The sequence below is a fragment of the Sciurus vulgaris genome, assembly GCF_902686455.1.
Source record: "Sciurus vulgaris genome assembly, chromosome: 13".
In the NCBI taxonomy this organism is placed as follows: Eukaryota; Metazoa; Chordata; class Mammalia; order Rodentia; family Sciuridae; genus Sciurus; species Sciurus vulgaris.
In genome coordinates this window covers 40,954,317-40,980,291 of record NC_136474.1, presented here as the reverse complement: position 1 = coordinate 40,980,291, position 25,975 = coordinate 40,954,317, and the positions used below count along the sequence as shown (strand labels likewise).

The following is a 25,975-nucleotide window of genomic DNA, read 5'->3' as shown; positions in this document are numbered from 1 at the left end:
AAAATACTCATAGTCCAGTGGAGGAGGACAATGCACACCACACAGGGTCACTTGTGTGATGCTCTTAAAAGTGACCAACCAGGGGTCTCAGGCTTTGTAGAAACAAGGGGTGTGTTGCCCCAGATTCCCACAGGAGGAAGTGATCAGCTTGTGTGAAGAATTCCACAGGCCATCAGGGAACTAGAAGCCACTACTCAGGGATACGCAGGAAGTCCGTCTGGTGCCCTAGATTAGGAGGGTTGACAGGGAGGGAACCTTGTCTGCAGAAGCAGAGTCGGGAGAACTTCCGTGGAGTCATTCATGGTCTCCAGGTTTACAGACGGCAAGGTAGTGAATAGTGTTTACCCACCACGCCTGCACTTCCGCCGCCCTGACTGTCCTTAGCCAGGGTTTGCTTTATTTCTCTTTTCATTCTCATGTGCATCTTTTACCTTCTTGCAAACTAGAGAGAATAAAATGGTGCATTTTTGTAGATTTTCCTCTGTCAGTATGATATTGGAGAGGAACTTCTACATTAGAAGTGTATTTTTTATATTTTGCTCTGAGAGTCACTTTTTTAACTGGAAAGCAGACTTTGCATAAGGCCAGCAGAGGCTGGAAAATGTATTTCCTACCATCATTTTTAGATATGAGCATCTCAAATAGAAGATAACAATGTGGGTAACTCTGTGTGTGTGTGTGTGTGTGTGTGTGTGTGTGTGTGTGTGTGTGTGTGTGTGTGTAGATTAGAAAAATGCTTGTGTTAAAACACTTATAAACTGATTTCTTTTTTTGCGTGTTACTGTGGATTGAACCCAGAGGCAATTCTGTTATTGATTTACAGCCTTTTTTAGTTTTGAGATAGGTCTCTGCTAATTTCTGTGGCTAGTCTCAAACTTGAGATACTCCTGCCTCAGCCTCCTTAGTAGCTGGGATTATAGGCATGTACCAATACTTGCCCTGGTTTAAACTGGATTTGAAAATGTATGGATATAAATATCACATATATATTTATATCCTCATTTGCTCCTATGTTGGGTGTTCCCAAGACTACTCCAGGTGTGGTGGATTTGCTAGAACTCATAGGACTCAGTATATAGTCATACTCATGGTGATGATTGTTACATAGCCAAAGAATACCAAGCAAAAGCAGCAAAGAGAGAGGTGCCTGGGATATATCGAGTCCTGGGAAACCAGGTACAAGCTTCCCAGAGTCCCCTCTCATTGGAATCACACAGGACAGGACTAATTCCTGCAGCAGCAAACCATGACATGGTTTCATGATGTGAAGCTCTGTCTGCCAGGACATCTGAGCCCAGGAGCCCCAGTTTTTGTTGGGGAAGCCAATCACATAGGCACCCTTGACTTAGTATATAGCAAAATTCCAGACTCCCAGGAGGAACACAGGAGGGTGGTTAGCATAAACTATATCGCTTGCACAAACAGCTTAGGATCATGGAACCAGTGCTGACATTTAGGGAATGATGTGAACCTTCTGAAATCCTAGACAAGAGCCAGCTTTGCAAACAGGCCTCTGTAAGTAGAGTGTCCCAAGCCTGCCCTGGGAAGAACTCTTTCCTGAAGAGCTTCCAATAGAAAGAATATATTGCTGAGTTTGTGGCAATAAAATTCTTCCATTTGCCTTTTATTTTCTCTGCTTCCCTTAAAAACTGAAGATCAGAATAACCTTTGTAAGTTAATCAGAATGAAGCAATTGCAGGTGCTCACTGAACACTCAGTAACTGCCCGGCTCTCTAGGCAATAGCACAATGAGAAGACATGACCCTTGAACACAGAATTTGTACATCTTTGACCGGAATTATTAGATTGTATTAATTATATTATTAACCCCTCACAGGTCTGCACTCAGGGAAATATTTTAAAAAGTAAAAGGAACTCAGTAAACAAAAACCCTAGCTGCTTGCCAAAAACATCACCTCTGGCTTTAAAAGTATTAGAATCATTGCCTTCTCAGTGACATATGTTTAACAGGTACACTATCCAGACTGTGCAAAGGTAGCAAAATCATTTGTTCCTTAGATAGGGACTTGTATGAATGCCTAACTGAGGTTTTAATTCTATTACTTATGATCATGAAATTGACCTCCCCATGAAGAAGCAAGGGTTTTAAAATAAGATGAGAAGACCCTACAGAGCTTAATTAATTAATCCACAGAATATATTTATTTATAACTTCTACTAGAGCTAATAAATTATGGGTTAAAAATTTTGGTTGGATGACCTTAGAATTTAAGCAAAGGTTTGAAGGATAAAACCCAGGCCAAACAAATCAAAGTTATCAAATCATTAATTGAACAGGTAACTGATGAACAGAACCGGTTCTCCTGGGGATAACAGTGCAGAGCTGCTTTACAGTTCATATCAATAGTAGGTTTATGACCTTGATATTGAATCAGGACTCCCAAATAGTGTAACTGCTGTTCACGGTTCGTTTGTTCAATAATTAAAGTCCTACATGACCTGTGTTCTAGCCTAAAAATGAACTTAATACACAATCAAAAGCAGTAACAATGGTTAGAAGGCAAGACAGGGTAGTTCAGTTACCAAGTGCGGGAACAGTTGGCCTTTGAACGGAAAGTCCATGAAATAATTTTTTATCAGCCTGGCAGGAACATTAACCCCTCTCCACTTGCCCTCACCTGCTGCCCTCCACCCCTCCCTGCTAAGCCATGCTGACCCTTTGGCTGTTGCTTTGGTGTAAGTGAAGGAGTTCCACATTGAGCTCCATCTCAGAGCGTGAATCATTAAGTGCCAGAAGACCCGAAGGTCCCCAAAGGCAGCCACACTGCAACAGGATTGCTGCAGGTTCCAGCGTAGCCTTCTCCTTCCCAGTCTCTTACTGCCAGCACACTCTTCCTCCAGTTGGCTTTCACTGTTTCTTTTGTTTAAAATCCTTGAAGGTCTTTTCACATTGGAAAGGTTAATCATGGGGCAAGGACGGTGCCAAATATATGCATAAACCTCTCACTGAGACAGAAGAGAGCATTTAAGTTTTAATGCCAGCCTCACCCCTGCACTGCTGGTCAGTTTCTAGAATGAGAAAGCAAGGAGAGATGCTCCAGACTTATGATGGGGTTCCTGGGCCTACGTCTGATAAAACCATTAAAAGTTGAAAATATTAAGTCAAAAATGCATTGAAGGGGGTTTGATCTCCAACACCCCCCCTACCCCACACACAGGAAGCATTGAAGGACTGGGTGGAGCTCAGAGGTAAAGTACTCACCTAACATGGGCAAGGCCCTGGGGGAAAAAATGCTTGTAATACACCTCACCTGAACATCACTATTTAGCAACGTAGCACCTATAGCATGCCAGTGGTTTCCCCTCAGGCCCTGGTTAACCCCCACCCAGCACTGAGAGGGGTTCAGACTGCATACAGTTAGCTCAGGAAAAGATCCATATTCAGAACTCAACTTACAGTTTCTACCAAGTGTGTATATCTTTAAGATCCATCCTAAAGTTGAAAAATCATGAGTGACCCCATTGTAAGTCAGGGACCATGTGTCCTGGTCTTTCACACAGGCACTTGATGAAGGCTAGATAATGAAGTCACTACAGAGAACAATAAAAATATCAGCTTACATAATCACATGTATTATAAAATGTTACATTTTAATAGACCGTACCTTTTAACCTTTGAGCATATCTGATAGGAAATGTCTCTGGATACTAAAAATTTCATATCCAAAAAACATAAATTCTAAATTGGTGAACGTCAGAATACTAGACCCTAAATTTGACTCCTGCAGAAGTTCCTAATTATTAGCCCATTTGCTTTATTATTGAGAAGTCTGATGCCTCTTTAAGTTTTACTCCTCTATTTTCTACTTTAATTTTTTATTTTTCTGGGAGCTCTTAGGTATAGCTTTATTGCTGAGACCTGAAATATCATCCAGATATAAAATCATCTTGTTTTTTTATCATGGTCAGCACTCAGTTTTTTTGTTTTAAAAAATTATTCCTTTCAATTTTGAACATTTTCCTCCTTGTCTTTTTTTACTTATTTCATCCCATTTTTTTATGTTCTTCCTTTCCTTGCCTAGATTAAACTCACATTTCTTAAATTGTTTCTTACATTTCCCGTGTCTCTTTTTCTCTGTATGCTAGTAGAGTTTGAGTTTGTCACATAACTGGGTACCCAATTCTTTTTTTTTTTTTTCCATGATGCCCCTTGATGTATTTAATTCAGCAGTCATACTATTGGTCCACTAGAACTCCTCAATTTTCACTGATTTCCCTTTTTTTTAGTTATAGTTACTGATTTATGGTTGCACTAGCCTTTCAAATCTCTGAAAATATTAAATCATTACAAGCTTTCTTTTCTTCTCTCAATTATCTGCTTCTACCAGGATATATACCACACTATATTTCTTTTCCTGAATGTCGATTTAAAGCACTGACTATGAGCCCTGGGTAGATCAATACAGTATGTGTGCCATGTATAAGTGGAACTTAGTTTGACAGCACACATGTAAAAGTAGATGTACACACAACCTTAATCCATTTCCTGTCTCTGTCACAGAATATCACAGCCTGGGTAATGTATAACAGCACAGATTGATTTCTTACGGTTCTCCAAAACTGAGAAACCTCCAAAATTTGGGGGCTGGGCTACTATCTAGTGAGGACCTTTGTGCTCCATCATCCCACCTTAAAGGTGGAAGAGAAAGAAAGTCAGAGGGCACAAACTCATCTTTCAATGAAGAATCCCTTTCCATAGGTGCCCTTGTATCCCAATCCCTTCTTAAAAGTTCTACCTCTTAATACTATTAAATATAAATATTAAATTATATTTCCAACACATGCTTTTTTGAGGGACCCATTCAGACCATAACACAAGCACACACCAGGAATGCCTAAAGGGAGGGGTGAATGACTTCATGAATTCTTTCTGTTCCACACACAGTCAATGTTTCCCTTTTATTCTTCCTCCCATGAAGGTCCAGAGCAACCTGATATTGAGATCTGTTTTGGTTCCAAGCCTGAAGTCTGCCCTGGAAATCTTCCCAAAGATCGTGCACTTTCTTCAGAGTGTGTTTCTTGAATTCATATATTGCTATTCCCTGATCTTCATGGGGTCTCTCCTGCCCTTCCTTGAGAAACACTTTATAATAAATTACCTTAGCCTTTGCCCTTTGTATTTTTCACTTTGAGATGTTTATTTGTTGTTCGTTTGCAATTTTTTATGGATCTGTCCTCTCCTTACCAGAAATGTTGTCTTATGTTGTTCTTAGTCTGAGAATAGTCCCACAATTTTCAAACAAATTATTTACTTGTGATTTTCCAGGGATCTCTAACAATTTCTGATCTGTCATTAGAACACTTTGTTGGTTCTAATGCCATTCTGAATCTCTTCTTATCAAAATACATACCTTCTTATGTGCTTGTGTTATGGTCTGAATGGGTCCCTCAAAAAAGCTTGTGTTGGAAATATAATTTAATATTTATATTTAATAGTATTAAGAGGTAGAACTTTTAAGAAGGGATTGGGATACAAGGGCACCTACAGAAAGGGATTCTTTATAAGAAATGTGTTTGGGTAGGGGAGAGTAGGTGATGTGTGCTGTCTACTGTTCTAACCAAAAAGGCATGTGTTTTCTCTTGAGCATTGTTTACAGCTAAAAACAGATGCTTTTCTATTAATATAATATGTGCACTTTGGGGGAAAGTTAGAAAACAGAGAAACAAGATAAAATAACAGCTTCTAAAGTTTCATGGAATCATAAATGATTTTAGTAATATCCAGTATGTTTAATTTTGCAAAAAGTTGCTTTAACCATGGAATATAATATTTGAATATTATTTGGGAGAATGCCTTTATTACAGATGTTGCTAAATCTTACAGCTTATGCACAGGCCAACAGTGCAGTCCATCACAATCAGAAACCTAGTTTCTAAATACACTTCTTGCATAATGAAAATGAGAGCTTTTCTAATATTCAGTGAATGGGAATGAAATATTTAGTTCAGTCCTATGTATTCATGAAGTAGTCAATCTAATGTATTTTCTCTCTCATAATAGAAAAAAGACTATTTTTGCTATGGATTTATAAACCACTGCAAAATGCAGCCATAAAGTTAGCTTTTAAAATTGCATGGTATTAATCAGTGAGCTGATTTTTCATTAGAAAATTAAAGACTTACTTTTGTTATAAAACAAGAAACTCAAGGTAGGAAGGCCAAGGCTGGAATGGCTGCCCCAGAATGGATCTACCAATTCTTTTATCTTTTCGTTTTGTTCCCTTAGCATATAGGCTAATCGTTATTACTAATAGGATAGGATTTCTGAACATCTCTGGTTCCATGTCCATGTTCCTGGAAGAAGCACTGGTCAGTTGAATTCTTGCATCCCAACAAGAGAACACTGTTGGATAACCTACCAAGTAGAATCTCACTCTTATCTAATGGGATGTAGCCATTATAGATGACACTTCAGTCTTTCTGTCCATGGTGCAAAATCATGATATTCATAAGTTAAAAAACAAAAGGAGATTCTGGCAGGCAACTGGAAGTGGTTTTTTTTTTTTTTTTTTTTTTTTTTTTTTACTTCTGAGACCAGTTCTCTTATAGAGCATGGCATTTTTGAGAATCAGCATGATTATGTGCAAATTGGTAAGTGCTATTATCAAACCACAGGTAGTCATTAACTCTCTAATCTCCACACAACTGTTCAGATATATACAAATGCTGGTGGAATGCATAATGGAAGGCACTGCCACATTTGGAAAGACAAATGCCTGGATAAAAATGACTTTTTTTTTTTTTTTTTGTCATTAGCCAGATGATACTTGTGACAACCATACCACTCAGTTGGGCAGCACTGAGGAAGAAAAAGAGGTACCGGGAGTTATCAAAACGAGCGGCCCTGTGGTAAGTTGTAGATGGGGAACTTGGGGTTGAGATGAAAGACAGTCATGGAAGCCTTGGAAAAACTGTGGCGTAATTAAGAGGGTTGTACAACCACAGCTTTCAACATACTGTCTACCTTTGATGAATTTGCAAGAAATATATTTAGCAGAAAATAAGATTTTGGTAAATCCACAAATAAATCCATATTTTATGAAAATAGACGTAAACCGAGAAACTCTATGATTACAAGCATTTCTTTTTTGACAGATTAATGTCCTTACATTTTTTTTTCTTTCATTTACAAAAATTCTCTCAGGAGTGTTAGTACCACTGAGTTACAAACCTCCCTACCCTAGAAAGCACTTCTATTTCGGCTTGACCAGAGCAGGGAGGGTAAAGTCAGGCAAGCCAGGAGAATGATCAGGCCTCTATCAAAGTACAGCAGGAAAAGGTTGCTTTATTATGCTCACCCACCACTTTTTCTCATCTGTTTCTACTTGCTGCCTAGCCTAAGCTCTCTTTTCTCTCCTTTGCTAGAGTTTATGTAATTTATTTTGCCTTTTATTTTTCCATCTTCTTAACCCCTCTCCTGACTTCTTCCCAGATTCTATCTGGGAAAATAGCAGATTGGCAAATCCCAGTAGGTCCTTTCTTCTCTGCAGAGATAGCGTTGGGCAGAGACTTTTAGTTTGAAGGGATGGTCACAGATTGAACGTAGCTGTGGCTACTCATACCTCTAGTTATTTCCCTTCATGCTTTAGAGGAGAGAGTACTGTGTAATCATTTTCATTATTTTCTGTATTTTCTTCATCTTTTATGCTTGCCTCTTGAAGTAGGAGGTAGGTTTGGGGAAAGAATCCACATTATTCCTGAAACCTCTCTCTGACTTGTATGAATGCTGCTGTGCTGATTCTTTCCTGTCTTTTAGTTGCATCTTGTTTTTTCTGTTAGGCTTAAGGAGAGAGAGGCTTGGTCAACTGACTTAACAACCATTGTATCCCAGATTATAATCTCTCTTGTTTACAGAAATAATATAAAAACTCCTTTTGATATTAAAAGTTCTTCACCGTCTGCTCCCTGCTGATATTCCCAACCCTTGGTTCCCTTGAATTAACCACAGGAACCATCTACTTCTAAGAACAAATCAACTTTCTCTACCAGGCACATACCTTAGGTCTTCCAGTATTGACCTTTTGTTAGATTTTTTCTTGCCTTTTAGAATGGGCAAAAGATTTAAACAGGCACTTCCTCAAAGAAAGCACACAGATGGCAAATAAGTTCATGAAACTGTACTATCATAGAAACGCAAATAAAGCCTTAGTGAGCTCTCTCTAGATGCTCTGTGGAATGGCTCAAATGGGAAAGACTGACCTCATTAAGCAGTGCCAAGAATTCAGAGCAACTGGAGCTTTTATATACTGGGAATGTAGGTGACTCATCCACTTTGAAAGATAATTTAGCAGCTTCTTAAAATATTAAGGATGTACTTACCCTTCCACCAGCAGGTAGTATATATTCATACAAAGACTGTTTAAATGCAGTTTTATTTGTAATAGCCCGAAACTGAGAACAACCCAGATGTCCATCTACAGGTAAATGAATAAACAATTTTATATCCACATAGTGGAATACTACTGAGCAGTAAAAAGCAATGAACTGTCTACACAAAACATGGATGATGTCAAAAGAATTGTGCCATGTAAAGGAAGCCAGACCAAAAAACATTCAATATATATATATATATATATATATATATAATATATGATATATACTATATATATATATAAAATTATTGAAAGTGGAACGAACCTAGAATGACAGAAAGATCAGTGAATTGCTAGGGATCTGGGGAAGGTGAAGAGGAGGGGGGAGGAGAGATCTCAAGACCTGAAAACACTTTTCAGGGTGCTGTTTTTGTTCTTTATCTTGACTAGAACTGTTTCATAGGTCTATATTTTGTCAAAAATGGTCAAATTTTATGCTGTATACACCTTAAATATTGCTGTTTAAATATGCACTTGTCAGTTTAAATATTGTGATTTAAATATGCAATTAATTGTATATTGGGAGTATCTCAAAAGTTTATTAAGATAAACTTTTGAACTTTGAACAAGTGTTTAAAAGGAGTTCACACACAGGATTATGATTTTATTTATAGTCAACATTTATTGTAGTAAACTACTTACAATAAATGAATAGTCCGTTCATGTATTACTTGTGGTTGACCCTTGATTCTTGCACAAATGCCCCTAAATTTGCCTTTATAAAAGATTTACAATCCAGTCTGCCATGATCAGAAACCTCATCTACAAATCACTTCTTATATAGTTAAAAGAAGACATTTTCCTTATGTTCAGCCAAGATAAATGAAATATTCAATGGAGATGTTAGTTTATTGAAAAGGCAAAGTAATCAATCTTGTTTATTTCCAATGTCTTAAGTGAAAATCAAATAGCTACACTTGCTATTGATTCATAATTCACTACAAAATACAATCACACCATCTGTTAAACATCATCAGTTGCATCTGTGTTTGTTTCCTATAAAAGAAAATCTAAGGAACCTTGATTTAAACAAGTAGGAGTTTGTTTTAATCACAAAATAAGAAGCTGATGGCGGATAAACCGAAGCTGATATAACTGCAGTACAGTTCGGTGGCAACCGCTACAGACCTCTTGCTGTTTCCTTTGCATAATGCCCCCTTAGCATGTGGACTTACCCTTTATTCTTACAGGATGGTCAGAAAACTCTAGAAACTGTGCTGAACATGTGCCAATTGATTGTTCATTTTTAACACAAAACCTTAGCTCTGTGGAAAACCTGCACAGTAAAATTTATTTTATTTTTCATTTACAGATTTTGACACTCTTAGCAGGACATTTGTATTTGTTTTCTGTTTTTCTTATTTTAGTTGTCCAAACCTCTTTTTTTTTTAACTTTTTATGTAAGTTTCTCTAGGATTTTCATATGTTTGTTTACCCTCTCTACAACTTTTTCAATTTCATGAATTTTGCATCTATTTCTGGAGTTCTGAACTTTCACAAAGATCTGTCCTTTATTTCCTTCATTTCTGATCAATACTCAGTGGATACTTTCCATCCAAGAACTGTTTTTTCCAGTTTCTAGACATTGTCTTTCATTATGTTTTCAATTATTTTTTTCTCCCCATTTTCTAAGTCCCGTCCTTCTAGAATACATAGTTGTTGCTTTGCTTGAATTACTAAAATTTATTATTATTATTTATTTCCTAAACTTTCTCTCATGTTAATCTGTTTGTCCTATGTTTTAGATTTTTTTCAACTTTATGTTCCGGATTTAATTTTTTTTCTTGGTCATCATTATATTGCTTCACTCTATTTGTAAATGTCAGCAAACATATTCTTATTTCCTAATAAAAACATGTTTCACTCTGATCTAGTCATTTTTATAGTAGTATGTTCTGATTCAAGTTGCCATAGCCCATTAAATCTCTCTGAAGATAAGAATTAAATTATTTTTCAGAGTCAACTTTTTTAAGGCATATGTTGAAGCATAACTTACACATAATAAATGTATACGTTTTTGGTACATAATTCAATTAGTGTTAACAAATGTGTTAACCAACATAATCACAGTCCACCAAAATGTAGAACATTTCCAGAACACCAGAAATTTCTCAACCCTTCTGGTCAGTGTTTCTTCTGTCCCTTAGAGGTGAACCCTGCTGTGATTCCTAATGCATTAGGTTGGTTTCCCCTTCCATATAGATGGAGTTATAAAAATTTCTTTTGAATCTGGCTTTTTAAATTAATGATCATAATTTTAAAATACACTCATGTATTGTATGTAGTCTATAACTAATAATCCATTGTACAAATATGCCACTACTGGCATATGTATTCACTTAATGATGGACATTTGGATCATTTCCAGTTTGGAGCTGTTATAAGCAATGCTGCCATGAACATTAACATAATCTAAAGTATGTCTACTCTTACTTCTCCTGGGTATTGATGCCACATAATTGAGATTGTTAGTAAACACAACCACATACAACCTCATCATTCAAGGTTCTTAAATTCAGCAAGTAATAATTTTATGGGTAAGTTCAAAACAACTAAATTCTGTTTTTAAAATAATCTATAGGCAGATGTAACGATAGCAAAAATAGTTTATGCATATCCTGTGTGGAGGTAAGCTTGCAGACTATCCTATAAATATTCTTTTCAGTATTTTCAGCATTGACTAAGATATAAATGTTTAGTGTTTTCCAGTGATTTTCCAAATAAATAATCTGTGTAAGAGAGCATGGTAGCTTTTGCAATGTGTAGCAAAAAGTGATATAAACAGCAAAGTGTCTGCTGGAATGTAAGCACCATCTTATCAGGAAACTGCACACATCCTATTGAGTGTCAGCAAGTGACCTCCAGTAGATGGAGAGCTTCTGACCAAGACTGTGGGTCCTAGGAGTTTCTTCCCTGTCCAGCTCCCCAGGCCTTCCCCCAGCCTATCAGCACCCTGTCACAAAGGAGGGTGGTAGGTTCACCCAAAGACTCCACCCAAGGAAACATAGTTGAAAGGTGTTCCACAGGGCAGAAGATTTCAGCACGTTTGCAGATGGACATAACAGCTTTCTAAGTTCCTGAAGTTTCTGGAACTAACAGCTCTGGACATAACAGCTCTCTGAGTTCCTGAAGTTTCTGCAGAGCTAGACTTCATCAATTTTTTGAATGATTGGTATAGAAAATTATTTGATGTTTCCTCTTCAGTTAGGTAGATTTATTTTCCCAGAAGGCTGAAATTATTGATTGTGTGTTTATCTAAGTGAGTGGAATATGCTGTACTTCAAGGTGTGTAGAGGGGAAGATAGGTTAGTACCCACTCTTTCCAAATGCAAAACCAATGAGGGTGATGAAGAACTCTTAGTTTTTTATTTCTGGACAAGGCTGATCTCTGCTCTTGTTCTCCCTTCTATGTCTTCATTGTAAGTTCTGGAGTTCCTTCTCCCTTAGACCCTTGGGCTCACACTAGGAACCCACCCATCCCAACCACTTAGATAATTTTATTTAGATTGTATTTTTTATATTTTCCCTAGGATTATATTTAAGGACTATCTGCAAACTTAAGGAAGGGGGAGGTCTATGTAGCTTTCATTTTTGCAAACACTTCTTAATAATTTGCCTGCGTTTTCCTTTTTATTTTTTATTTTTCTGTTCTATCCCTAGAAATTTTCTTTTATGTTACTTTTAGGCAGAGGTTTTTAATCTTACCAAACTAATCTCATTTGCCTTACATCTAGAAATTTCTGCCAGTTGTCTGCTACAGAATATTCTGCTGATTTCCAGTGCTGTTAACAATATGTTCCTCAAAAAATACATGTTTCCCTGCCATTGTAGTGATACGGGTGGGAAGGAAGGTAGATGTTTTCCATCTTGGTTCAGATTTCTTGTGCTAGTTCTTGGGTCTTATTTGTTTCTTTAAAGAAAAGTTCTTTATTCATTTTATAAAACAATACAGGCCATCTATAGACAATTGAGAAAATATGGTCAAATGAAATAAAGAATGACAGTTATTTAAAAAGAAAATATTGTATGTTTTCTTAAGTATCAAATATATTCAATTTTGCTATGTTTCCTTTGGCAAAGAAAAAGAGATTATCTTTTAATTTCAGTATAATCATTGTACATTACAGAAAAAAAAAAAAAAACAGTTTCAGCTTTATGAATGAAAAAGAAAATAGAGTTGGTACCATTGCTGCTGAATTCTGTTCACTCCAAAAGAATAATCACGGAATTTGCCAACACAAACCAAAAATGATTAGACCAGTTGAATTTGCGTTTGGGTGCGTGTAATAAAAAGTTGTTTTGCTTCACATGGACATGCTTAGCATAGGTGGACCGAGTGTAACAGGACAGCCATGCGATGCCCTCTTCTCATGGACACAACCTCATTGGCAGAATCATCCTTATGATGCCTGTCATCCTTATTTGTACAAGATACCTGACAACTCTAGGTCCCGTCATGAGTATATACCTGCTGGTTTTTTGTTTGTTACCTTTCCCAGAAGCACTAGGTAAGATTATTCTTACACTTATTGGCCACACTAGTTACGTGATCCCTCTTAGCTGCAAATGAATCTGGAGATCAAGTTTTTGGATTTATCACTTAGCTCTCTGGAACTAAACCAAGGTAGTATTGAGGCAAATGAAGTTTGTAGCAGACAGCAGCACTGTCTAGCACAGAGATCAGTTTTTGTCAGAGGAACTGGCATTTAAATGGCTCCCAGCATGACCACACCTATCAGTTCCCAGGCAGTCATTATTTTATGTATTCCAGACATATCTCAATATGAATGCACAAACATATTACAAAGCATTTGCCTGAATAAGAACAGTGCTTTCATTTTTCCATTTAGCCAGATGATGCTTCTCTCAACAGTACTCCCCTGTCCAATGGGTCCCGAGATGAAGAAGGGAGTTTTGTAGATCCCAGGATTGGCTCCATGGTAAGTTCTGTCATGCTAACACAATTGCATGCCAAGGCAAAATCTCAAGTCTAGGCAATTAATGCAGAAAGGTAAGAACTGATTTCTTCAAGACAAATTAAAAACCAAAACTTGAACTGGGATTTCAAAGAAGCCACAGCTGCTGGCAGACCCACCAACCTTGTAACAGCCAGGAAGGAGTCTCAAAACTTAGGAATGAATAAATGAAAGGTGACTACAAGAATTAACACCAGAAACCAAAGAATGTTCTTTATAAGCATAGAGGAACTTGTTAATTTTGGTCCTCTTGACTGAGTTCACATAGAAAAATACCAGAGACTTGACGATTTGGCTTAACTTTGCCACCTTAACCTATAAGTCTCTTTATCTACAGTATAAATTTAAACTTTTCCTCCTGATTTTGAAGGCTCTCACTTTTGCATACATTTCCAGCCTTAGTTCTCAGGGCTTACTCATGCAAACTCTTTCTCCTTATCCCTGTGACTGAGGGCTCTTGGTCTTACTTGACCTTAAGTAACAGAACCTGTACTTTTTTTTTAAATTTATTTTTGCGATGCTGGGAATTGAACCCAGGGCCTTGTGCTTGACGGCAAGCACTCTACTAACCGAGCTATATCCCCAGCCCGAGGATGTGTACTTTTATTTGTCAGACATTCTTGTCACTCCCCCTCTACTTACCTCCACCAAGAACTTCTGCTCACTGTCTCATAGCTTGTGCTCTGACAGGTAGATATGATGGTGTGCTCTGACAGGTAGATATGATGGACATCCCCAGGAGACAGTGAAGGACCCCATTAGAGAGGTAGCAGGGCTCTTTGATGGCAGCAACTAGTGCCAATGACAGTACGATGAAGGTGACACACTCAAATGTTCCTCTAGGCAGTAGTTTCTCAATCATTGCCCATTTTGAAAACAGGATAGCTGACATTCGGTTACATGACACACTCCCCAGATATTCCCATTTTTCAGGGAACTAATACTGTTAACTTCATAAGTAGTTAGATTTCTACTGAGTTTTTAATGTTTGGTTAGGGGGTTGTTTTGTTGTGTAAAGATCATTTAGGAAGAACAAGAAGACTTTTACCATGAATAACTTATCAGAAACTCTAAGTTATGGCACAGGTAAGCTGAAGGATACCCACAATTTCAGACCCACTAGCTGGAAGTCTAGCTTTTCTTTTCCCATGTGAGACCTTGCATTGGAATGAAAATAAGTAAAGGATGTCTCTGTTTTAGAGATCATCTCAAATTCACCCTACTTATTATTGAAAACAAAGTAAATCATTCACAAACTCTGGTAACTATCAGAAGAAGGAGTTCCCTGCAATAGATCTAACACTGTATGCCTGTGATTGAAGCCTCCTGATCTACCCCTTGCCCAGGATTCTTTATCTTCCATCTTAGCTGGTAGCATCCATGTGTCCACGAGTCATCCCTTTGCATTAACTGTAACTTTGCCTTCTCGCTTCTTCCTGCCCCATCCCTGAGACCTGTGAATTTTATCATGTAAATGACTGGAGAATACATCTCCTTCCTCCCCCTTTCTTACAACCACTTCTTTTGTACGAAAACTACTTTCTGCACTGCTGAAGTAGCCACATAAGCCATCTCCCAGTCATTAGCTTTGTGCCCTTTCAGCCTATCTTTCTCAGAGCTGCAAGTCACTTAAAGGCTAAGGTGCTTTTCCAAAACCCTGCAATTAACATGACAGCTCCTGGCATAGTCTGACCCCTCATCTGCATTTCTAGCTGACTTGAATACCCTCAGTGTCTTGTTCAAGCCAACAACAAAGATCTGTAGGTGGTTCCATGTATACATGGAGCAGAACGGAATACGGTGGTTGCATGATTGGGTGAAGAAAAGGTAGATATGCCTGTGTTTTAAGTTTTCTATGGCAGTTAATGACCACTATTTTGTTACTAATAAGACTGGAGCTAGTTATGTTTTTCCATTTCTTCATTTCTTTGCTGCTAACTTTTCCATATGATTGGTTCATTCTTTCATTTGACAAATCCTTATTGAAAACATATTGCCTACAAAGCAAAGAAAAAAAATTTAAGCAAAAAAAAAAAAAAAGAAGAAGAAGAAAAAGCTTTTCAAAAAAGGAGAAATTTTTAAAAATAAGAAAAGAAAAAAAACCTATTGTCTACAAATAGGATGCTTGGAAGTTTGAGGATGTGAGATAAAGAAAATGATCTTGCCATGACAGTTACAGGTAGAACTGTCCACAGTAAGTTAAACACTCAGAGTTCATTTTTGTTTTTCAGAAAACAAATTGGATTCCAGTAATGACATAAATAAAGCAATATTGGGTCTAAAAAAAATCTCACTGGCATCAATCTCTAATTTGACTTACTTTGGATTCTTTGTTACTTAAAATATCTTTATTTAGAAATGCTAAACAAAATGGTTAGTTGCTAGAATAGGCCTCAGATACTGACTTAACCCCCACTGTACTTGTACTGAAAGGACCCCGGACCTTCTTACCATGAGGTTACTACATTTTCCAGCCACATGGTTTTTGGTTATAAAGGAACTACAGGCACCCCAGTTTGACTCCCAGTTCTCTTGAGGCCGTGGTATTTTTAGTACTTGAGTGAAGTAAGATTAAGGGATTTGGAGGTCTTGGCCACAACACCTGTAAAGTTAAGTCTATTCCACTAGGATGAATTCCAAGGGACACCTTACTGTCTCTTGAAGACTTCAGGGGACCCTAACAATTGCCCTATTTGGATTTATGTTATGAAATGGCATAAAGTTGGTAATCTGACTTTATCTTTTTTTCAACCTGTAATCTTCTTTACATATTTGAAATGCCACCTTTATTAAGATAAGTAAAGAGGGCTGAGGTTGTGGCTCAGTGGTAGAGTGCTTGCCTACCATGTGTGAGGCATGGGGTTCAATTCTCAGCACCACGTATAAAAAAATGAATAAAATAAAGGTCCATCAACAACTAAAAAAATTAAAAATTAAAACAAAAAAGATAAAATCCCCACTTTTATAAGGGTCTATCTTACGGTTTGTTTTTAAAATCTGTGAGAGTGTATTCATTCCCATAAAAATTTGCATCCAAGATTTCTTTTCTTTAGATTTTTTTTCTTCCAGATGAATGCCTACCCCTTAAAAAAATAAGTAGGTCTTTTCTTCTAATATTTTGTCACTAAGTAACTTATTCTAGGTTTTAAAACTTGCAGTTGCTTTAATCTGGAATGGAGGTTGCATTATATCAAATTATCGTCCAGCAACTATTAAAATAAATAGATGTGACTGCAGATTCCACCAACTGCAGATCAGAAATACTTTTTAAAAAGTTGCATTTGTCCTGAACACATCTAGACTTTTTTCCATTTTCATTGTTCCCTAAGCATCTATTTTCCTAGCACTTACATTGTATTAGGTATTACGAGTAATCTAGTAATCTAGAGATGATTTAAAGTGTACAGAAAGATGTATGTAGGTGATATGCAAAGACTACATTATTTTATAGAAGTGACTTGAGTATCCATGATTTTTGATATACACAGGGGCTACTGGAACCAGTCCCTGTGAATCTTGAGGGACAACTGTATGTATGCTAAGCCTTCAGCCTTTCCACCTGACTTACTTCAAAATTCAAGAACCATTTGTGGGCAGGCTGATCCTCCTCCTTCATTTTCACTGGGTGATTTTAAAAGGAGAGAGCTGCTGGGCATGGTGATGTTCACCTGTAATCCCAGCAGGTTGGGAGGCTTAGGCAGGAGATTGTCAGTTCAAAGCCAGCCTCAGAAACTTAGCAAGCCCTAAGCAACTTAGTGAGACCCTGTCTCTAGATAAAATATGAAAAAGGACTGGGGACGTGACTAAGTGCTCCCGGATTTAATTTCTGGTACAAAAATAAATAAATAAATAAAGGAGAGGGCTCCTTTGTTTTGTCTGTTTTATTTATGACCCTTATGATTCTAAGTCTCAGTGTCTACATGTGGCTTTCAGCCCCGTCTCTAATTTGAGCTGACCCTCTTGATTAATTTCTCTCTAATATTTGTCCTGGATCAGCTTCCCATGATCCTTGTGCTGAAACACTGCAGATATCTCCATATTTGAAATTTCTTCTTCTATTTCAGGCCTTTGTAAGTCCTTTTCCTTGTCCCTTGGTTCAAGCTCAGGTTCAAACATTTCATCCATAAATACCATCTAGGTAACTCCTCTTCCCTCTTTCTCATTTTCCAGTATTACTTATAGTTTGTTCTGTAGAAATAAGTTCTTAACAGTGAATTGCATGTCTTCTAATAATGTTCTGTATGTGTTATTTTGTCGTCCTCATTGTGAGTAGCCCAAGAGGAGGCATTAGGACTCAAACTTCTGTCCCACAGTAATTTATACTACAAAGCGCAGCCATTCATCAGTAAAACAGACTGGCTAGAGGCCAATTACACTGAGCACAGATGGACTCTTCTCCACTTTACAGATTAAGAAACTGACATTCAGTAAGTTTAAGCATCCTAAACCTTCAACTTTAAATTCTCAATAAATTAAAAGTCTCTCAATTTTTGGAAGTCTTCACTCCCACCAGGGAGTTATTTTAAAGGCTGACAAATCATTTCTTTGTTGGAAAACTTTAGGAAACCACAGAAAATTTGTCCACATCTTTTCAAGGATTTTCATATGTGGCTATATTAGTCAGCTTTCTATTACCACAACAAAATCCTGAGATTATCAATTTAGAAGGAAGAAAGGTTTACTTAGTCTTACAATTTTAGAGGTTTTAGTTCATGGTCAGTCAGTCCCAGAGCTTTTGGGCCTGTGTCAAGGCAGCACATCATGACTGAATGCATAGCAGAGCAAGGCACTTGTCTCATGGCAGCTGGAAGCAGAGAAGAGAGGAAGAGGAGGGATCAGGGTCCCAAAATCCCCTTCAAAGGCACACCCCCAGTGACCTATGACCTCCCACTCTAGCTCCACCTCTTAAAGGTTCTACTACCTCCTAATAACTCCAAGCTGAGGGCCACACCTTTAATACTTGTACCTTTGAGGAGAGATTCCAGATCCAAACTATATTCTGTACTGTTGATTTTAGAGCCACCACAAATCTGACTGATAGTGAACTAACTACCTAGCTCTTATATAGCCTTCAGCCTTTTTTCCCATTGATAACAGTATTTGGGCACTTGGGTTTTAATAATTGGCAATCTATTTACACAATTAAAAGTATATCATCTCCTTTGAAATAAAATAGAAATAGAAGAGAAAATCAGGCTCAGAATTTGAGACTCCCTTGTGCAATTTGTAGAACATAATAAAGGACTATTTTATGAAACACGTGTTCAGTTATTATTACAAAATAAATATAAGAATAAAAGAAACAACATCACCAGAAAAAGAATAGATTTTATGTGTGAATAGCATACAAAAGATTCTTGATCAAATAGGAGATTTTCATTGTCACACATGTTCACAGATAACTCCTGCACAAAAATTTATAGAATTTGGTAGAATTTTGTGTAAATGTCTTACATATCCATCTAGACCTGAACAAAGAGAGATACTCAACTTCTGATGACATCACAGCAAAGTTCAATGCTTTGACAGGATTTCAATGAAGAAAGTACCAATTGATCAAGATATGAAATTAGAAAGGATACTTAATTTTTGTTATTGTCACTATTTTGCAATGAGGGAATTAATATGTTAATATTTGTAATATAATTAACAAAGACAAAATGCACCAAGAATAGCAAATCATACAATTTTCAAGTTATATGACACCAGGTTTTATAATTTGTAGGTCTTAGCAGAGGTTAAACAGCAAATATTGAAGAGCTAAGAAGGCAGGGTTATATTGACCTTGACATTGTTCCCTTCCAAGAAACCTGAGTGGTACACATCTAAACAAATGCAGCAACAATGAAAATTAATGCAGACTAGTTATGAAATCAAGAACTCTGTGTATATGAAAAAGAACTCAGACTGAAATGAAGGGCAGACTGTATTTGTGGTAAAATGTTCTGTGCTCATCTTCCCTTGCTTAGCAGTCCATACTGGAGGCTATTCCAGACGTACCAGTTCATTCCAATGGATCTGCAGACGCTGGGCAGTCAGCTCAGAGTGCACCGAGTGGTGAGTGACAGGTCCACCTGTTGCACTTAAGCTGTGTCTTCTCACTTGTGTTTGGCACTCTACACAGTAGTGAGTTTCCTTTTTTACAGTTTATTTTTAATATATTTATTTTTATACCAACACATAAATACATAAAATTGTACCTATTAAAGGAGTACCATTTGATGTTTCAATATATGCATACACTGGGTAATGATTCCATCAGGTTAAATAGCATTCCCTTTTCCTCTCACCTCAAAACACTCCATCTGTCACAGGAAACAAAACTAACAGCCAGATTGGAAGCAGTTTCTTCCTCCTTTATCACCAACCACATCATTTAGAAACTCCTCACTTGAGCAGTGTCTTTGATTTGAGTCCTCTTTCACAAGTACCCTGGATCTGCCCAGGAAAACAGGCTCTTCCAAGACTCCCCAATTTTTGCTCTAGAACATGCCACACCAGGGCAGCTAGCAACATACAGGGTTGCAGGGGTGACTTTTGTCTGGGCCTTTTCCTCCTGAGAGGTGAGCTCCCTACATGGGCTCAGAATGGAATCTCAAATCCACCTGGTAGAAGGAAACAGGCCCTTGAGGGCCATGAACTTTTCTGATTGCTCAAAAGTTTTCAGAACCAATCTCCATATAAGTAAGAACTCACAACTCTGCTTTTGCCATTTTTGAAATTTGTGGTGCATCCATTTAATGTGTTTCCAATTAGCATTACTAGTTGGAATATCATTTTTTTGTTGTTTTATAAATTTTTCCACACAGCTTTTAATGTAAAATTAATTAGGTCTTCCATTAATTCTGCCTTTTGTTCCTTTTCGCATCTAGAGAAGAGGGCAAAAGAGAATATGAGTTCTTTTTGTAATCAAATAAATCTTGCCCTTGCATGTAAATAGTTTTGGGTTGTTTTGTGAATATTTTATGCTTATTTTGCAGTAAATGGTATTACGTGATTAAGTGGCATATTAAATATTCTATATCTTTTGTGTTTTTAGATGATGATTATCTGGAAAAGAACATTCCAGCAGAGACTGAAGAGCTATCCTTTGAAGTATCTTATTCAGAAATGGTTACAGAGGCTCCAAAAAGAAATAGATTTAAGAAGTCAGAGATTAAGAAAGAAGACTATGCTTTAACTGTAAGTAAAACCTTTCACAGTTATTCCAGTAACTTCCTGAGCCCAAATTAGGATTATTATTTTTTTAACATGCTTAAGCAGACTGGGAAGACGAGCTTCAGTATTGCATACCACATTTGGGGGGGACTATTTGTCACGTAGTGCACAGTTCACCTGGCTGGGTTAAGAAAAGTTGTGAACTCATATGCCTAAATATTGTTTTACAGGTGGTGTTAGTCAGCTTTCCATAACTGTGATAAATGTCTGAGAAAAATCAACTTAATAAGAGAAAAGATTTATTTTGGCTCACAGTTTTGTGGTCAGATGGCCCACTGCTTTTGAGCCTGTAGAGAGTCAAACCATCATGGAAGAAGCATACGGTAGAGTGAGCTGCTCATTTCATGATGTTTGAGAAGCAAAGAGAGAAAGAACAAGGGCCAGGGTTCCAATGTCCCCTTCAAGGACTCACCCCCAATGACCTACCTTCCTTTCACTAAACTCCACTTCCTATAGTTTCCACTACCCATCAAAGCACCACAGGCTGAGGACCTTTAATCCAGGAGTCTTTGGGGGTAGATTCAAGATTCATACTGTGGCACAGATAAGTGGGTTTTCCACCTGGTTTGTGAGTTTTCTTGGACTTCATATTCTTAGTTTCGCATATAAGTCAGTGCAGATTCTAACTATATATATTTGTATCTCTATAAATCACATATCCAAAGAGGGTACAGCAGAAAGTCATAGTCCACAAAAATAACAAGTAGAGCTCATAAGATAGATACTGAAAACTTTCCAAACCCAATTCAGGAATTTATATTACTACATGATAAGACAAATAGAGCTGTACAGTCAGTTATCCTGAAAGCCTAACATAGACACACAGACCCAGGATGGTTTATCCTGAAAGCCTATCACACTGATGGATTCACTGTTCAATAAATAATGCATGCATGAGAGTTCATGATGTGGAGTCAGCCTGGACCAAACCCTGACAGCTGGCCCATGAGGGAGAGAGGAAGAGGACAGGGAAAAAACTCACTGAGCACCCTCCATGGGCTTTGACACCGCACCAGATGTTCTAGATGTAAGGTGGACCCTCTTGATTATTCCTGTTTTATAAATGAGAAAACTGAGGCCCAGAGACACTAAGTAACATTTCCAAAGCTCTGTGGGAACAGAATTTAAGCCTAAAATATGTCAAACTCCAAAATCTTCCCTGGCCCCTAAACAGTCTTTGTGTTGGCGGGCAGAGTGGAGGCAAAGAAGGAAGCCTATGTAAAAGTCCGATTCCAAGGACAGTCCCTCTTTTTTGTTATTTAGAGAGAGGTGGCCAGAAAAGGACACTGGTCCCAGGTCTCTTCATCAAAGCTTCCAGAGGTTTTGGCTCATTCAGTGTGTAGGTCAGACCCCTATGAAGAACTTGACATAGGGTTTGGCACACAATAATTGTTCAATAAATGAGTGCAGTTCTTGTTTATGTTGCTGTTATCATGTATTACTGTTGTTTTGTTGTACCAGGGATTGAACCAAGAGACACTTAAGTGTCTCATCCCCAGCCTCTTTTTTTTTTTTTTTTTTTTTTTAATATACTTTATTTGGAAACAGGGTCTCTACAAGTTTCTGAGGCTGGTTTTGAACTTGTGATCCTCCTGCTTTAGCCTCCTAAGCTGTTGGGATTATAGGCATGCACCACCAGCCTAGCAGACCTTTCTTGGTTTCAAGAAGAAGGTGAAATAACCAAATGCTAATAGCATAAGATAGGCTATTAGCATATCCTAAGCACATCCTACATTTTGTTTCCCTTTTAAATGCCTGTAGTTCTGGGATGGGGATATAGCACAGTGGCAGAACTCTTGCCTAGCTAGTGTGTGAGGCCCTGGGTTCAATCCTCAACACCACAGTATAAATACATGCATACATATATACTTGGGGTTCCAGTGAAAAAATTGTTGATGAATGAGTGAATCAATAACCCCTAAAAAAAACTCCAATTTAGGGAAGCCTAGATTGTGTTCTTGAGCCTTTGTAATTTAAACAACTGTAGGATTTTTCTTCTTCAGCATATTTTTCTTTTCTTTTCTTTCTTCTGTGCTCGGGATTGAACCCAGGGCCTCATGCTTGCAAGGCAAGCACTCTACCAACTGAGCTATATCCCCAGCCCTTCAGCATATTTTTCAACACCAGATTTTCTGAAAGCAAAGTGTACCTATAGATGTTATATAAGAATAATCTCTTGCTTGCTGCTTAGATTCTTCACAACGTTTCTGGATCATTGAAGATTTGTGGTTATTATTTTAGTGTATTTCCTTTCTTAGTGTGAAAATGTAGAACATAACAGTATCATTGTCTTCAAAAGAAATAGTAGGATTAGTTGCATTTGGTGAGTTTTTGCTTTTTTAAGAAGTTAGAATCAACTAAATTTGGTTTTTAAACAAACCCTGCTGAGACAGCAGTTTTGATTAGGAGACTATCAAGCGTTTATAAGTATGCAGTACAGCGTACATGAATTCTGAGTTGAGGAGATTGGCTATCAAAATATAAAAATTAAAAATCCAGATCTCTCCTGGGCTACACCGAATTGTGTTGTTTGTGTTTGGTACATGTAATCCAGATTAAGGACCCGCAGTGGGTACATTCCACGTGATGCTTGACATGTATGTTGCTTGACCATGTAGCATGTTCCCTATAAAAGGCAATTTCCACAGTTATGATAGCAGTGTTATCATGGACTTCAGACTACTGTTTTCCTTCTAATTAGTATAGTAGTGATCTGCAAATGTTCTGAAAACAGACTCATATTATTTTTATGTTGCCGTATGCTTCTCAAAGCTTTTTTCATGTCTCCTTCTATAGGTTTAGAGTGTCTGGGTGGAATATGAGTGAAAGTATAATTTTCCTTTGCCTTTAAAAATGAATATCTTCACTGTATGATTTTAGAAACTCACTGTTCAGAAAACCAGATTTGGCTTAACTGAAGCAGGAGACCTGTCTGCTGAAGACATGAAGAAAATTCGCCATCTCTCTCTGATTGAATTGACTGCCTTTTTTGATGCATTTGGAATTCAACTGAAAAGAAACAAAACAGAGAAAGTAAAAGGACGAGGTAGCTAAGAGGACTGATTGCTTTGGTTTTAATCCTGACATGCTGGAATAAGACAGTGCTTTTCTGATTTTTTTTTTTTCCTTTCTCTCTTGACTATTTTACAATGAAGACAATGGGATTTTTGGAGTTCCACTTACAGTCCTCCTGGACAATGACAGAAAGAAAGACCCTGAAGTGAAAGTTCCCCTTGTATTACAAAAAGTGAGTAGAATGCAAATGAATGAATGAGGAAGGAATACAGCTGTGTGCTTGTGTTTGGGTACTTTGTAAATCCACTCATGAATTTTCTTTTAGACTGAAAGACACTAGGCCCTATTAGGAGTTAGGCCCTTGGCAATTTTTGACTTGTTTCCATGTATCCTCACAATGGCCTGTAAGCACTTAGACTAGTTGGTCTTCCTATTGTCTATTTTTCATTACTGTAACAAAATATCTGAAGTTGGGTACTTATATGAAAAGAAGTTTATTTAGTTCACTGTGTTGGAGGCTGGAAGTCTAAAGAGCGTAGCACCAGCTCTAGGGAATGTCCTCGTAGCTGCATCGCCTCATGAAGGGTGGTACCACAATGGTAGGAGCGTGTGTGAGAGGGAGAGATCACGGGGGTCAGAGCAGAAGCCGGGGAGAGGGAGCCTCCCACTAGGCTCCACCTCTTACGGGTTCCATCGCCTCAAGTCCACCACACAGAGGACCACATGAACCCTTGGGGAACAAACCACATCCACACCCAGCAACCTTGCCCGTTACACTGTCTGACTGTAGAACGTCAGAGGATGGACACAGAAGCCCTGACTCAACACTTCTTCAGTTACATTTTTTTCCAATATTTTTTCAAATGTTATTTGTCCATATGTATGTGTGTATATATTATTTATTATGTCAGATAAAGATGACCACTGATTATTATTAACAGTATATTTATAGATCATACAAGTGTTTGCTAAGTGTTTGCTAAGTTAATTCTGGATTTTTATATATAGGATTTTTATGAATTAGTGTGTGTGATCATTTTATGAATTTTCCAGACAAAGTTTAACAAACTTTAAAACTCATCTTATTCGTAGTTTTCCAGGTGTGACTGGGCAGACAGGATACTTTTAGACAAAGAGAAGAATTTTGGTGGAAGAAGATTTTTAAGTGATATCTTATCTATTATTCAAATATCTCTGTGACTACCCTTGCAAAATAGCTGATTTACTTTTAAGTTATGTTGTTTTTTATAGGCAGCAGTTCACGCTGGTTTACCTAAGTATGCATTTATTCAACAGTGACATCCAGTGGCACAATTAAAATTCCAGGCCCTTAACCCAAATCTTGTTGAATTTTAAAGTGTTTTTAAATAATATATAAAAACACTGACTGAAGAAACATAGTTCATTTACTCAGACTAACAATTCTTCATCCATCCTCTATCTTCCTATATTTTGCTACCAATGCCACAAATTGAGCTACTCTCTTAAATCTGGGGACTAATTTGAGATTCGGAACAGGAAGAATGGCAGTGAGATAGCCAGAGGATTCTGGTGACACCTGTGTGCACAAGGCTCATCCATGGGCATCTCCCTGGGGCTGGGCTGCATCCGTGTCATCCACATAATGTCCTTCAAGTCAACCCAGAGCAGCCCAAGGAGCTCCGTGTTATCATCTCCCTTTTACAGTTGAGGCCACTGAGGCATAGGAAGGTAAGATAACTTACCAAAATCACACAGCCAGCAAGAGGTAGCATGGAAAAAGAACGCAGCATGTCTCCAGGCCCAGAGTTCGTGGTGACTAAGATTTTCTTCCCTGCTTTGAATTAAAACCAAAACAATGCCCCTTGTCCTCTACGTGAAGGAAACAGTTCAAAGAAAAATTCATAGAAATCTAAGACAGACGATTCAACACATAAATTTATGTTGTTATGTAGATCCAAAAACCTAGCACAGAACTTAGCAAATGGTAGCAAACAAAAGATGCTCAAGAGGTGCTAGTTAAAGGAAATCTGGATTTTTATCACATTAGTCACTCAGTAGACATTAGCTATCATTACTATTGACATTAGGCATTCCTTATATAAGACAATTTGAGATTGCCCTCTTTCACTCCTGTAGGAGAGTCTTTTTTACACATTTTTTCTTCCTGAATATCTATTTCTCTTTGTACCTAGAAGAACTACTTGAGTTCCAAGCACCATCATTTCTTGAGAGGAGATAGAGATGCTGGATCCTCCTTCTACTGTGTGAAATTTCTCTTTTCCATGCCTCAGTCTTCTCAGCAGTAAAATGAAAATATTAATAGTACCTACCTTATATGTAATTACTGCCAGGATTAAACAAGCCAATATATGTAAAATTCTGAGATTAAGA

The 25,975-nt window shown here is 37.6% G+C and overlaps 1 protein-coding gene across 5 annotated transcripts in view; it reads left to right on the top strand.

Moving 5' to 3' along the window:
* Positions 1-25,975, top strand: part of ARHGAP28 (Rho GTPase activating protein 28) — a 209,650-nt gene that overhangs the window by 149,321 nt on the left and 34,354 nt on the right. For 4 of the 5 annotated variants that reach the window (XM_079109223.1, XM_079109225.1, XM_079109221.1 and 1 more), the window contains exons 4-9: positions 6,778-6,870; positions 13,244-13,333; positions 19,339-19,426; positions 20,409-20,551; positions 23,468-23,633; positions 23,743-23,834. In XM_079109223.1, coding sequence (XP_078965349.1) covers positions 6,778-6,870; positions 13,244-13,333; positions 19,339-19,426; positions 20,409-20,551; positions 23,468-23,633; positions 23,743-23,834 — 672 coding nt within the window. The remainder of the gene's footprint in view (positions 1-6,777; positions 6,871-13,243; positions 13,334-19,338; positions 19,427-20,408; positions 20,552-23,467; positions 23,634-23,742; positions 23,835-25,975) is intronic. The other variant, XM_079109222.1, reaches the window with a different exon arrangement.